Below are 15,828 nucleotides of genomic sequence, written 5' to 3'. Positions count from 1 at the left end.
AAAGGAATTTACATAAAGGATTTAATAGTCCACATACTTAAGGAGTCTAAACTAAATAAGAAGGGAAAAACTCTGTCAAAATAAAAATAGTAAACATTCCTTGAGATTTATCTTGGCATTTCAACATTGATTGTCATGTATTAATTTAGTTATCGAAATTATGATAAATAATTTATTGTTTATAAAATTATTTAAAAAATCATTCCCTTTGACTAATTTATGTAAAATCCATATATCTAATAACATATTAGATGAATAAATTAAATGTTATTTAATACTAACATGATTATCCTTGTTATTAAATATAATACATTTATTTTATAAATTTTTTAAATAATGAGTTATGTGTTGATAACTTCAACTTCATTCTAAAACTTATTGGTGATCTAAATTATTGGTTTCTTATTCACTAAAAGTTCTATTCATAATTTTGACTAATTAAATTGAGATATATTTTTTTGATTTTATGGAATAAAATAAATATTTTATTATTATTTTATAGACTAAAAATTCTGAATAATAAATTTAAGATTAAATTAATATATATATTTATAATTTGAAGAACTAAAATAATTTATTTTATAATTGTGTTCCTTTTCATACTTTTATTCTTTTTTAGTATAATTTTTCTTTCTCAAAAAATTAATATGCCAAATGAACTAAAATTACCTTAGGTTACAATGCTTTAAAATTAATATTTTTAAAATTGGACTGTCGAACTAATAAAGATATTAGTTCAAGATTTAAAGATTCGATTAAATTAAAATTTAATAAGTGATAATTAAACAATTTTTAAAAATATATAATAAATTAAATAACAAACTAATGTAAACTAATAAAAAATTAGAGTATATAATTTTTTTAAGTTATTATAAAACAATCATAATACATGCATGTTTTATTAGATAAAAAGCTTATAATAAATAATTAAATTACAGCAATTCATATATATCATATATAATTTTTACTTATTTTAAAAATATTTTAACATTAATGTCTTTAAAAAATAAAACCAAAAACATTAAAAAAAAGTTTGGAGTATTTTTTTTTAATATACCAATTCTTTATCGATTATTTACTCTACTAATTTTTAACTATTTCAAATTATTGACCTAACCAATTCCCATTTCAACTATTCAGTCTGATTTTCAAATTCATAATTAAAACAATTGGGCTTTGTTTAACACATTATGTTAGCTAATATTTTTGAAGCCCATCAGTAAAAATATTTTGGTTTAGAAATTCGTACTCATTTGGCCTGCCAATTAAACAAGTCCTTTGAAAATTTCTCAAGTCTTAAATGATGATGATTTACTCTAAAATTAATATAATAAAAAAGTAATTTTTGATCATTCTGATTGATTTTTATTATTTATATTTAGATTGAATTTATTCATAAACACACTTGAATATATTTATGTCTTCCGTTTCTCTCCTCAATATATTACTTTCCATCATTTTTTTCTTTTATTTATTACTATCAACCCTAAAATAAAAATGAAAAAAAATCATTCAAAAATACTTTTTAAATAGTTGATCATATATGTTTACTCTAAAACTTTATAGGAGCAGTTTGATTTCAAAAATCATTTTTTTATTACAAAATTGTTACCCTATTTTTATTATATTTCTAATTTTTTATAAAAAAAATATGTACTTAGAGTAAAGCCCAATAGTTAGCTGTAAAACAAAAATATTTTTTATAATCAGTAATTACAGATGCAACCACAACTGTACCTTTATTCATGAAACAAGAACAAAATAATATTGTATGTGGATGTGGGTTTAGGCATGCTAACATGGACAGAGTTGAGAACAGTAACAGTGAAAGTCTTATATGGTTTCCTTTCCTACAATTGCAGTAGAATCACTACCAGGGATAGCCCTACAACCACTGCAACAATCATCACACTCAATTTAATAATTTTTCCATTTTATGCTCATATCATATCAATATAGAAGTGTGAACAAGTTGCCTAACATAAAGTAAGAAAATTCAATGAGTTGTTTAGAATCCCACTATTGATCCAAAGTTAAATATCTCAACCCGGTCAAAGTATACTGCTACCTTCATTTCATCTAAATTTTCTATGAGAAAGAACAGCCACTGATCATTGATCGTGGTCATTAAATCCTACTTTGGTCATAACTCGCTTATTCACTTTACAAGGTTCACATCTTAGATTCGGTTATAACTTTGATTACACAAACATCTCTCTATACCTTAGCTGCCTGTACATGTGTAAAGAATTCCTTTTCACAATCTTTTATTTTTACTCTCATTAAACTTTCACTGATTTGGGTGTTATGCTTTTCGCAAGAACACATCTCTTTGAAGATCATCTCAGCACTATGAACTATCGTTACTATCACATCACATCACCCAGTATTACCAACTTTGACCGCCTCAACCCCTGGAATGCATCAACTATAATCATAATACCTGGTACTATGTCACTGAATCTTCTGACCTTGAGGAAGAGCTAAAACAAAATACCCAACATGACAAAGGCAACAAAAGGCTGTGTTTGCATTGCTTCCAGAATCGCTTCCAGTTTGTCCATTGTTATTCCAACCTCTAAGGTACATTCTGTAGTATACATGTGGTGTGTATAGTTAATAGAGATGAAATATTAAGTATTGTATAATATTATATATGATTATTTAATCTTTTATTTACTTCTTATCATTTATTATGTATACGTATCTTTACAAGATCCAAAAACTATATGAGGTGAATATGTGTTAAAAATTGAAATTTTAGAATACTGTATATGTTTAAAACTATTCAACACAAGCAAGATTAGTCTATAAGTACATTATAACTTTTTCCCTGTTCTAAATATCCAATGAATCTGTTTCCATTCACTCCAATTTGTCCTTTTTAAATGCTCATAAATTTATTTTATACTTTGCATTTTATTTTTCTAAAAAAGTATTATGAAAATGTTTGAAAGTTCAATGTAATACTTAATTATTTTTAAAAAAAGTCCAGCATCGTGATTGATTACATGAAAAATGAAATTATAGTGAAAAAAGAAAAATATAATTGAAAAAATAATATATAATAGATCCTCTGTGTGTGTGAATTTAATTCAATGTGAATTTAATTTTGAAATTTAAATTTTCACCACTTATTTTAAATATAAAAATATATCTCTTTATTTTTTTAATATAACCGAATGGTTATTATTAATATACATTACACAAGTATCATTAAATTAAATTAAATTATTTAAAATAAATAATTCAAAAATATTATTTGAATATTTTTAATTTAACAAATTTTATAAATTTTAAAAAACAAATATAATAATAATTATTAATAATAAATTATTACATTTTAAAAAATTAAATTATTTAAAATTTTCAAAATTTAAATTATTATTAAATTAAAAGACAATCACACAGTGTAAAAAATTTAATTGATATACGATAAAAAAAAAAGGAAAGAATTCTTTAAAATAGTTCTTACTTCTAAAATGTTCTTATTCAAGAATTAATATTTACAATTTATACATTAAATTTGATTAATTAATTATAAATATTATATTATATTATAAAATTATAAAAATTTTAATTTAATTTAATATTGAATTAAAAACAAACACATCATATATAAAAGAAAAAACTATCTAATCCCTATATTTTTTTTTTATTTAAGAATACTTTTAAAATAATTTTCATTCAATAAGTAGAACTTACAGATAATATATAAAAAAATTATTATAATGTTTATTTTTTAAAATTTTATATATAATTATATAATATATATTTTTATGTATTTATATTTTGTTTTAATTTAATAATAACAGTCTAGTGCAATGAGAAATTTACTAAGTATAATTTTAAATAGAAATCAATAACAACTTTAAGTTTTTATTAAATTATTATTATTAGTTGAAAACAAAAACGGAAGCCAAGTAACAACTGGAAAAATAATATGCATAATAAATTTTATATATATATATATATATATATATATATATATATACATATTTACTTTCTATTACTTCAAATATTTAATTACAATACGTCTCCATTTACTAAAATATTAATTTTATTAAATGTTTGTGATTTTCTTTTAAAAAATTGCATTTAATTTTTTAAATAAATCATATTTATATATAATTAAATAAAATACTTTTTTCATTATTATAATAAAAAATGGAAGAAAAGTAATAAATGACAAAACTTTTATGTGTATATATGCATTAAATTAATGCATTCCTTATATATATATATATATATATATATATCCCATTCATTTTTCATATATTATATATGTTTATTATTTTAATTAATGCATTCAACAAATTAAAATAATTCTGCACGGATAAATTTATATTTATTAATAATAAATATTTTATTATATTAAATAAAATTAAAAATGAATAATGAAAATTTCAAATATAAATTGATAATAAATTAAAAAATCTATATATGAGAAAAAAATAATTAAAATCACTTCTCTTTGAGAATATTATAAAAAATGTTCTAGTTCAAGATTTATGAGTGTACTCATCAATTATATATACCCGTTGATTATTTTTTATTTTTACTACTTAAATCCGTATGTTATTTATTTGTTTTGGTTTTAATAATAATATAATTAAAAATATATATTTATTATTTTATTTAAGTTGTACAAATTTCCCATTAATTTATTCTATTTATAATTTGTATTTGAAAATACCCATACAATTTAGGAGAAACTTGCTCTGAGCATTTAATATTAAAAATAAAGTTGTAAACAAATTTTGATTCATTGTTTAATGGAAAGAGAAACTTAAACTTGTTGTTTTTACATTCATTAATTCTTTTTGAAATTATACTAGTTAATTTTGCATGTAATACAATGTTATTTTGAATTAAAATAAAAAGTTTAAATACAAGATTAAAGATATATTACATAAATATTTTTAAATTTAATAATTTTTAAAAATATTAAATTAAATGCAAAGTATAAAAATTATAAGCATTTAATACAGATAATATTGGAGTGAATGGAAACAGATTCATTTAATATTTAGGATAAGAGAAAAGTTATGGTGCATTTTCTGAACTTTCTTGTGTTGAAAATTTTTAAACAGGTATAATGTTTTAAAAGTTCAATTTTTAATATATTCATCTCATATAATTTTCCAATCTTGCATATATAATAAATGACACAATGTAAGTAAAAGATTAAAAAAAAAGTTTTATTTTGATCAACATGTATAAAAACTTTTACACTATCAATCAATTACAAGACATAATAGGTATGGCTTTTATATTAATTATGACAAAAATAAAAGATTATTGCTTAAAAAAATTAATACTTTATGTATCATCTCTATTAACTATATATACCACATGCATACTTCAGAGAATGCACCTTGCTTGTGTTAGAGTGTAGAATAACAATGGACAAACTCAAAGCTAGTCTTCAAGCGATCCAAGCACAGCCTTTTGCAGCCTCTGTGGTGTTGGGTGTTTTGCCTTTGCTGTTCTTTCTCATTCTCAAGCTCAGAGGAAAATTGAATGACAACCGTTCTAGACTCCCTCCACCAGGTGATTCAGATTCTCTCTTGTTATGATACAAACTAAACTTTCTTTGATATCAGATAGGTAGCAGTAAGATTCAGATTTTCTCTAGTTATGATGCAAATTAAATCGTCGAATTTTATTTTATTTTTGTTTGAATCAATTAAGATTCACTTGAATGTTTTTATTTTATATTAGCCACTTTGTTCACACTTTTTGTACAATGATATGATATGAGAATAAAATGGAAAAATAGTGAAGTTGAGTTTGATGGTTGTTGCAGTGGTTCCGGGGCTACCAGTGATAGGGAATCTGTTGCAATTGAAGGAAAAGAAACCTTACAAGACCTTCACAGAGTTAGCTGAGAAATATGGGCCTATTTATTCCATCAAAACTGGTGCTTTCACTGTTATTGTTCTCAACTCTGTCCATGTTTCTAAGGAGGTGAGTCTGCCTAAAACCCACATCTCATCCACATACAATATTGTTTTCTTCTTCTTGGTAAATAAAGGTTGTTGTTGGAGTTGTTATTGTGATTACTGAATATAAAGTGAATACATTCATTCATTTAATGTTTGACACACTAATTTGATCATTTAATTTAATAAATATTTTTATAATAGAGTATAAATTTATAATATATAAGTATTTTTTATATTAATAGCAAAAAAAAAAGAGTATTTTTTATATTGATAAGTTAAATATTTAATTCTTATAAACACGACCAAAATAGAAAACTTTATACAAGTGAAAAACCAAGACCCTTAATGGGTCTTCTCCTTTCTTTCGTTGAAACAACCACAGTTGGCAAAAAGATATTATCTTCACAATATTTCTTGACAAATCACGATTGCTTCTAAATCGTATTATACTAAAAGGATATTAAAAATCATCTTCTTGACAACTAAGTAGGTATGTGACAAAATTAAGGTTTTGTCATTGTTGTTTCAAATGTGAAGGTGGCATAATTTGATACTTCAATTTAAGATTAATTTTTTGCAAGTCCACTGTCACAAAAAAAATGGTAAGGCATTCGCTAGCAATTGATTTTGATTAGCATGCTATTTGAGTTTTATACAACAATGTTTTTTTTAACCATAATCATATTATTTTATATTTTGAAATTGCATCTTTAATTTTTTGAACTATTATAGAGGAGCAATGCCTTCGATTCTTTATCATTAGGCCATCAAGTAATCCCTTTTATTTATCATTGCATAGATTTTGAACTTGTTTTTTGATATTTCAGGCAATGGTGACAAGATTTTCGTCCATGTCAAACAGGATGCTATCAAATGCACTAAAAATTTTGACTTTTGATAAATGCATGGTTGCTATAAGTAATTACAATGAATTCCATAAAATGATCAAAAGGCATATTCTTACAAACGTTTTGGGAGCCAATGCACAGGTTGTTTATAATAACCATTTTTTTTTTATCTACTTTGTGATTGTTTGAGTGATATAAGACTCCTTCTCTCACTCTTGGCTTACTGGTTTGAGTTCTTTTTTTCCTTCCAAATATTCAGAAACGACACCGTATTCACAGAGAAACCATGATTGAAAATATTTTAAGGTGGCTTAATAAACATGTGAAGACCTCTTCTATTGCACCTGTGAATTTCAGAAAAATATTTGCATCAGAACTTTTTGGACTAGCACTGAAGCAAGTGAGTCCCTCCTTAAATAGGAATTAATTAATATATGTATTTTTTATCATATAATAAAAATTGTACTAAGCATGTGGAAATTTGTAGGGTCTAGGAACTGATGTAGAATCCATTGATGTGGAGAAGCTTGGAAGCACGTTGTCAAGAGATGACATATATAAGATTCTAGTGCTTGACATGATGGAAGGTGCACTTGAGGTGGATTGGCGAGATTTCTTCCCATATTTGAAATGGATTCCAAACAAGAGACTAGAGATGAAAATTGAGAAAATGCACCTTCGCAGAAAAGCTGTGATGGAGGCTTTGATTGAAGAGCAGAAGAAGCGAATTGCTTCAGGAAAGGTATGGCCTTTTTTGTGCAAGTCTAAGATAGATTTATGCATTGCATCCTAATTTGGTTGTTTGGGATTGGGATGTCACAGGAAGTAAATTGTTACATTGACTATCTGTTATCTGAAGCAAAAGAGTTGAGAGAAGAACAAGTTTCCATGCTGCTTTGGGAGACTATTATTGAGACATCAGATACTACATTAGTCACAACAGAATGGGCTATGTATGAACTTGCTAAAGACAAAAATCGTCAGGTTATTTATTTTCTCCTTGTGTTTAGCTAATAGTCTATTGATCTATTCATTCAGTGCATGTTTGGTTTTGCATATGTTTACATTGAAACACACACTTAATCTATTGAATCCAAACATGCACATGTTGTTTCTTTCCTCCAATTTTTGTTGGCATCGCATGTCATTGTTTTGTTGTGTCTGACAGAACCGTCTATATGAGGAGATCCAAAATGTGTGTGGGAATAAAAAGTTCAGTGAAGACAAAATATCTAAGCTACCATATCTGGGGGCTATTTTCCATGAAACTTTAAGGAAACACAGTCCAGCTCCAATTGTTCCCCTAAGAAGCGTTCAAGAAGATACACAACTGGGAGGATATCACATTCCTGCAGGAAGCCAGGTTGATTAATTGATCTTATAAATTCACTAAGTCATGCATCTTTCTATGTAACTCAAATTTATTGAAAACTGAAAAAAGTACAAAAAGAAACCTTAATTTAAAAGTGAAAAATAATTAAATTTACATAATTTTTATAGGTTTTAATAAATTTTAACTGAGAGTATGTTACATGTTGCTATCGTTCCTCTTTTATGTAATATTCTTCTATAGTTTATATGCTTACCTTACCTACCAGTATTAACAAGCCCATGTAAATTAACAGGTAGCAATAAACATATATGGATGCAACATGGACAAGAATCAATGGGAAAATCCTCACCAATGGATACCTGAGAGATTTCTGGATGAGAAATATGATCCCATGGATTTGTACAAGACCATGGCCTTTGGAGCAGGAAAGAGGGTGTGTGCAGGGTCTCTTCAAGCAATGTTGTTAGCTTGCACAGCAATTGGAAGGTTGGTGCAAGAATTTGAGTGGGAGCTCAATAGTGGAGCAGAAGAAGAGGATGTGGATACAGTGGGACTTACCACCCACAGGCTCCATCCCCTGCAAGTCAAAATCAAGCCAAGAAATCATCATTAGATATGATTAAGTAATTGCTAATTTGTTGAATATATGTTTATTGGATATACATATTGAGTCAGAGATGTTCTGAAGCATTGTGAAATAAAGCTAGTATTAATGAAAAGAGAATTGGAAAGGCTTTTATTATATTAGCTATAATATACTTATGTTTCAGTCTATAGAGTTAATCATGTAGGGAACAATAATTATAATAATAATCCGAGGTCAATGGTAACCTTATCTGAGTGAGGTAAAATGAAATTAAATTTTCTGTAAAAAACTGTTTATAGTATTAATCTATCTTAGAATAAATTTTTTTAGCCAAATTTATTTTTATTTTCAGATAATTTACTATACGTTCTGTGGTGTAAAATCTAGTCTTGCACATGAATTTTAATTAATAATTAAAATAATATAAAATTTTCACTATTTTAAAAATTACTAAGATAAAAAGTTGGAATAATTTATATATTCATTATTTATCATTATATATATATAAAAGTTATATTGTTGTTAAAAACTTTGCTGTATCATATTATATATATATATATATATATATATATATATATTATATTTATTATGTGCAAAGAAAGTATTAAAAAATTAAAATAATATTAAATATTCTATCAATATAAAAATTGAGATGATATATTTAACAATGTAAATATACTAACTCACTGATACACTACTTAATTGTTAATTCATTTTAACTTTAGTTAATATTATATTTAATTTTATATAAAATTAAATATACATAATTTATCAAATAAAAAAATAATCCTATATGTCCTAAAAAATAATTCCTCATGCATGGATAGTTAATGACACATGTTTATATCATTAAAAAATGAAATAAAATAAATAATATATAAGTTTAAAAAAAAAGAAAAGAATGTATATCATTGACAAAATAATTTATTCTGTGACCAAAAATTTTTGTTAAATAAATATTTTTGAACCCGGACATGATATAGGATAGAATAAAAAAATAAAATAAATACTTGGAATTGAATGAGAGAGAAAGAGAGAGAGTATTTGAATTTGAATGAATTTAATAAGAAGTAAAATAGAGAAGAGAATTTGAAAAAGAAAAGGGCGCGTTGGGTGCGTAGATCTGGAACTACCCGTTACGTTGCTTGCATCTCTTCACTGTTGTTGTTCTTCTTCTTCTCTACATATTCTCTCTTCAATCGAATCCTCAGCCCTAATCTGAAGAATGGAGAAGTACGAGAAGCTTGAGAAGGTTGGAGAAGGAACGTATGGGAAGGTGTACAAGGCGAGGGAGAAGTCCACTGGTCAACTCGTTGCTCTCAAGAAGACGCGTCTTGAGATGGACGAAGAAGGTGTTCCTCCAACCGCACTCAGAGAGGTTTCTCTGCTTCAGCTGCTTTCTCAATCTCTCTACATCGTTCGTCTTCTCACTGTCGAACACGTCGACAAAATCCCCAAATCACAAGCCGCATCCTCCAATCCCCAATCAAAGCCAATACTCTATCTCGTCTTCGAATACCTTCACACCGATCTCAAGAAATTCATCGATTCACACCGCAAAGGTACCAATCCTCGTCCTCTTCCTTCTTCCCTCGTTCAGAGCTTCCTCTTTCAGCTCTGCAAGGGCGTTGCTCACTGCCACAGCCACGGCGTTCTCCACCGCGACCTTAAGCCTCAAAATCTTCTTCTTGACCAGCAGAAGGGGATTCTCAAGATCGCCGATCTTGGTCTCGGTCGTGCATTCACTGTCCCTCTCAAGAGCTACACTCACGAGATTGTCACGCTCTGGTATAGAGCCCCTGAGGTTCTCCTTGGATCCACTCACTACTCCACCAGCGTTGACATGTGGTCCGTTGGTTGCATCTTCGCTGAAATGGTGAGAAGGCAAGCTCTGTTTGCGGGGGATTCTGAGTTTCAGCAACTCATCAACATTTTCAAGTATGAGAATCACATTAATCTTTCTGTTTTTCGTTTTTTTATTACTCACTCGCATTTGTAACCGCTGGTTTTTGTGATTTTATGTTTTAAGGATTATGGGGACTCCAACGGAGGAGCAATGGCCAGGGGTTACTTCTCTGCGTGATTGGCATGTCTACCCGCACTGGGAACCGCAGAACTTGGCACGCTCTGTGCCCTTATTGGGACCAGAAGGAGTTGACCTTCTCTCGGTTTGTTACTTTCCCTCTCTCTTGCTTCTAAATACAATTCGTAACCCTTAAAATTGATTATAATTAATTTTGAACCGTTAAACATAATTAGATTGTGTTCAGATTTATCTCAATCATAGATTTTTCATTAGAAAATATGAGAATTGTTTTTCAAAGATAAAACGAATGAGTACTTCATCAGTAAACAGGATCATAATCGTTCAATGATGTGTTGTAGTGTATCGTAGACTGTTAAGTTAACTGAGCGAAGTGGCTTTGATGAATTGATCTGAAAATTATGATACAAAATTTTGGGTAGAGGAACACTTTCTAACAAAATTTTGGGAATGTGATTGGGTTATGTATGTATATATATACTATAGCAACTCAAGTAACTGGACTAGATGCTACCTTCACTTTCACCATGTTCAACAATGTAATCTGTTATAATCTTCTTCACCAAACACCGGGAGTAATTGTATGCAATTATGCACCTGCAGAAAATGCTCAAGTATAATCCTTCTGAGAGAATATCTGCCAAGGCAGCACTTGATCATCCCTACTTTGACAGTCTTGACAAGTCACAATATTGATGATATCAGATTCACAGTCAAAAGGTTTTGTGCAGAGGTGTCTGTTAAGCAGCATTATATAGAACTAAATGGAAATTAATTCGTGGTTTACAGTTTGATGATGTATCAAATTGGTCTAGTGCATTATTTTCTTCATCATCTTGGTGATATGAGCAGTTAACTCTAGGTGGCAGTTTCATGATTGCCATGGTCTTTTTAGGACCTTGAAGAACTTAATGCTCGTCGAAAGTTGTAATTTCTGTTGAAATTGAGAGTGATAGTCTATGATTATGCCATTACCTATGTTTGCTGCGTACTTTAGTGTTTTGGGTTTGGTCGTCAACAGTATCAATTTAGTAGGCGGGTTTGTGGTCTCCATATTACCATTTGATCTTATGTATGTGCAATTTGATAGTGTCCCACCAAAGGAGAGTTGCCGCATTCCACCAGGAAAGCGAAAATTTAAGGCTAGGCAGTAAACATCAACACCAATGTTTTGTGGACCATTTGCCCTCTTTTCAAATGTCATTGTTAATCCTTACTCGTCCATGTTGATTGTTGGGTACTTGACGAACTGAGTGATTGGTTTGCAATTTCAACTTTCAAGCATCAGTAGTGAGATGCGATGCTGTATGGAATTTTGTTTCTCTAAAATGATGTGGAACTGAAAAAGTAAAGTATATATATATATATATATATAATATACTTTCTCAAATCAAGGGTAGATACGATTGGTATTATATTTAGAGTTATAACTAGGCATGCCTAAATTTAGGTAAATAATTTTTTTATACAATTTATCTTTCCTAGTTTAATATTGTTAATATAAATAACGCATGGAATGGAATAAGATTGATACTATATTATTTATATCCTCACTTATATTTATAAATATATTATTGCAGGTAATCACGTAAGTTTGAACTTAAGTAGCGTTTGATATTAGAATGTTTTAACATTGTTTAAAAAGTAACATGAGAGTTGATAGAGGAGTAAAAACTATTTTTTAAAATGAAATTTTGGAAATGATATTTTGTTAATGAAAATTATGAATTTTGATAAAAAAAAATTATTAGAATAAGCTGTGAAATTATTAAATTACTTTTATTTATTTTAAATTTTATAAATACTTTGGGATAAATTATCATTGTTGTTAACATTGCTTTGATATCATGATTATTATTATTCTTAACATCGATGGTGATGTATTGTTGCGGATCACAATAATTATAATTTTTATTATATTTTTATTTTAATTAAAATAATTTTTAAAAGTCAATTGCATTATTGATAATATGTTATTTAATTTATATGAGAATAAAATTTCGTTGAAATTAAATATATTATTTTTTAGAAAGTTACATGATAATTAAACATTTTATAAAATTTCTTAGAAATTCTAGAGATGTAGTTAAGAATGAAAATTTCACTTTATTAAATGCTACCTTAACGTCATTGATAGATAAAAACCTTATACAAAGTCTAAGTTTGATTCTAGTTGGTTTGAAGTGCATGGCACAACAACATAGATTCTTTTGGAAATTGTATCGATCAACCAAGAGGCAGTTCTTCTCAATGCAGCGGTCGGATAGAGCATAGTAATCTACCATGTTGATGAATCCATCTGTAAATTCCTTATAAAATCCAGCATTATAACATCTTATATTTAATGGAATGAATCCATTTACAATTCAAACCTTCCTTTAAAATACAATCCAGGAAAAACCTCGAAATGTCAAATGACACTCTTATGCTAATACCTTCTTATATGGTAAATATAGTTATGTATGTGGTTGGATAACACTGGAAGGTTTTGCCGATACTATTGCTTAAGTCTGCTTATAAGATTTGCATCTTCCATAAGACATCTATTATAGGAAAGTTCCCTATTCAAGCGAAACTGCATGGTTCCCCAGCAAATCCTACTTGGGACTGTTTGGTATCATATATTATCCTTTGGTTCCTTTGCTGATAATTCCCAATAATTGGGGTGTCATATGCATCAGAAAGGCTTGCAAACGGCAAACAAACTTGTGAAGCATCCTCTTTTACCATGTAGAATACGCCAGCAACATCCACATTCAGTTCAGCATTGTCCTCAAAATTCATCCTTATGGTAGGTATGTTGACTTCTTGATACCCAGTGAGATTAAAACAGGTATCCAAAATTGAAAAACCTGGTGCTGGAGGGAATCCAGAAAACTGTTTCAAGAACTCTGCCTTCAAAGCCTTGTAGACAGATGGAGCCAGTCTTGTGATCACTGTGCCAGAATCAATTAAAATCCCACCATTGCCAAAGTTTGAAGCTTGAAGAGCCACACCACCAACATCTATGCCAGTGAGATTGAGAACATAGAAGTTGGATAGCTGTGGATTTGGAACCATCCTTGTGTAACTAATGGGAGTAACATTTTTGAAAATGGAAGACTCATTACCCATAACTAATGAACCAGAAGCACCAGCTTCTGTGGTTGGTAAACAATAAGAGAAAACTCCTTCAAATGTAGCACTAGTTTGAGATATCAGTGAGAGGTAACTTCTTCCCAAGCCCATGAGACCGGAAACTCCTCCAAATAGACCCTTGTTGTTCCTACCACAGCCAAACACAAAATTACTCAGTGAAATACCTCCAAAATTAAGGTGTTCAACACCGAGATCACCATTAGTATAGGACCCATCACCATAGTTAACCACATAGTTACATGTTGATGGATTACTTCCACATGCTCCTGTATTTCCAGTAGCCAATGGAAGAGATTGGCATGTTGATGAGTTGCATGCAACTGATTGATAGGAAGAGGAGGTAGAAGGCTTGAATACAGGTCCTTGTTGATTATAACATGACATGCAAGGCTCACATTGGACCCATGTCAAGTCGCTTCCAGTGTCAATTATCACTGTCATATTCTGGCTACCCAATCCCATAGTCACAATGTAATTTAAAGTTTGCAAATTTATACCAGAAGATAATGGAATTTGGGTTTGTGAAGCTTCTACAGTATGGCTAGATACCATTTTTCGTATCATGCTTTGAATTGAACGAACGCGAAGATCATCTAATATTAACTGCTTCTGAAACCTTCTGTTCCAATCAATTTTCTTCTCTGAGCAGTGTCCTCTGTCCTTCATTTCCAGTATAATAGCACCTTTCACCCGTTCTGAGAATTCAGATTAAAAGGAATGTGTCATATAACAAATTTCTATCTTCTCTTCCTAACTTTCTTTTTATTGTACGAAGAGTCGTGTAGATACAAGTTCTCTATAGGAATTTTACTTCTGAACTGAAAAAACAATATAGATTTAAAATTTTAATTGGAAGAACAAATTATTAATATAAAGCATAATGTAATCCAAAGTAATATAAATGTCAAGACATGCTTTGTCAAAGCCAGTAAGTCTCTTCTTTAAGACTTTGACAAACAAAGAGATAGACAAATGATGAGTGTTTTCTTTTAAGGAAAAAATTATTCTTAGATTCTAAAAGTAAAAAGAAAAGTAGTTTTGATTAAGCATTATTAGATCCAAAGTGAAATATGACATAAAGCTCAGAAAAACATAGTCTATGAACTTCCCTTTCCCGCTAAACTCACTTGATTCCGGGAGGAGGCAACTCTGGGTATCAAGTTGCTTTTTCTTCTGCAACATTTGCACGTTGAACATTTTCTTCTCTTCAAAAGTGAGGACCCCTTTTGTATTGATGAGGCACAGAGAAACTAGGGACAGAAAGAATGGCAACATTGCCATAGCCGTAGCCATGAATGGTGGAAGCTAAGAAATTATAAAAAATATGATTTTGGAAAGAGGGTTGGAAGATTTTAAGGGAGAAGAAACATTGAGAAAAAGAGAGAGAGATTAGAAGAGTGTTGAAGTTGAAGGGCTAATGGAGGAGATTCTGATTTGTGAGTGATGTATTTTGGCATGAGAACAAAAGAGGAAGTGGTGGCTTTTAGACCCCACTTGTGCATGAGGAATTATTGGGGTTTCACGTGCACGTATTGAGAAAAGAAAAGAAGTGTTCTGTTTGGTGGTGTTGAAGTGGGTCGTGGAACTTTGGACTTTCAATCATCTTATTGGCCTCTTAAGCCCTCTTAGATAAGACCCACTCCCCTTCAAGCTCCTACTTTCCCACACAACATGAGAGAGCGAGAAAACATTGAGACAGATTCACTCAATAAATGGAATTTAGTGTGTTCTGGCAATGTCTTTTCATGTTTCCAATTTTTTTAATGTATTAGGGTGTCTCTACTAGCCTGGTGTATTCTTTTTTATATGTTTAGAAAACTGAAAACCAACGGAGTTCAATTTTGAGAAATGATACATGAAACACTTTCACTCCAAACCAATCTAATTAGTGGCATTTCTTCTGGATTTTTGTAAAAAGATTGATCCGTTAT

General features: G+C 29.2%; 3 protein-coding genes across 4 annotated transcripts; 2 read left to right on the top strand and 1 right to left on the bottom strand.

Annotated features, from left to right (window-relative positions):
• Positions 1-145: 145 nt before the first annotated feature.
• LOC113857239 (ent-kaurene oxidase, chloroplastic-like) lies at positions 146-8,742 on the top strand (the record flags this gene model as incomplete). Its single annotated transcript, XM_027489036.1, has 8 exons — positions 146-221; positions 5,783-5,970; positions 6,776-6,937; positions 7,056-7,196; positions 7,284-7,538; positions 7,619-7,780; positions 7,965-8,159; positions 8,422-8,742. Coding segments are annotated over 8 exons (1,500 nt in total), but the record flags the coding sequence as incomplete, so codon positions are not given.
• Positions 8,743-9,940: 1,198 nt separating this feature from the next.
• LOC113857143 (cyclin-dependent kinase B1-2) lies at positions 9,941-11,455 on the top strand. Of its 2 annotated transcripts, XM_027488902.1 has the most exons (4): positions 9,941-10,069; positions 10,253-10,653; positions 10,745-10,883; positions 11,363-11,455. In XM_027488902.1, exons 1-4 carry the CDS (start codon positions 9,941-9,943, stop codon positions 11,453-11,455), a joined length of 762 nt encoding a protein of 253 aa, XP_027344703.1. The 2 variants fall into 2 exon arrangements, with proteins under 2 accessions (XP_027344703.1, XP_027344702.1); XM_027488901.1 differs by having other exon boundaries at positions 9,941-10,653.
• Positions 11,456-13,234: 1,779 nt separating this feature from the next.
• Positions 13,235-15,303, bottom strand: LOC113857267 (aspartyl protease family protein At5g10770). Its single transcript, XM_027489067.1, has 2 exons — positions 15,025-15,303; positions 13,235-14,592 (listed from the first exon to the last, which is right to left on the bottom strand). The coding sequence occupies exons 1-2, from the start codon at positions 15,188-15,190 to the stop codon at positions 13,325-13,327; spliced, it is 1,434 nt and encodes a 477-aa protein (XP_027344868.1). The 5' UTR covers positions 15,191-15,303; the 3' UTR covers positions 13,235-13,324.
• Positions 15,304-15,828: the final 525 nt, after the last annotated feature.

This window comes from Abrus precatorius, unplaced genomic scaffold (assembly GCF_003935025.1).
Source record: "Abrus precatorius isolate BTA unplaced genomic scaffold, Abrus_2018 Scaffold153, whole genome shotgun sequence".
In the NCBI taxonomy this organism is placed as follows: domain Eukaryota; kingdom Viridiplantae; phylum Streptophyta; class Magnoliopsida; order Fabales; family Fabaceae; genus Abrus; species Abrus precatorius.
The sequence above is the reverse complement of the archived record's forward strand: the minus strand, read 5'-3'. Positions and strand labels throughout refer to the sequence as shown.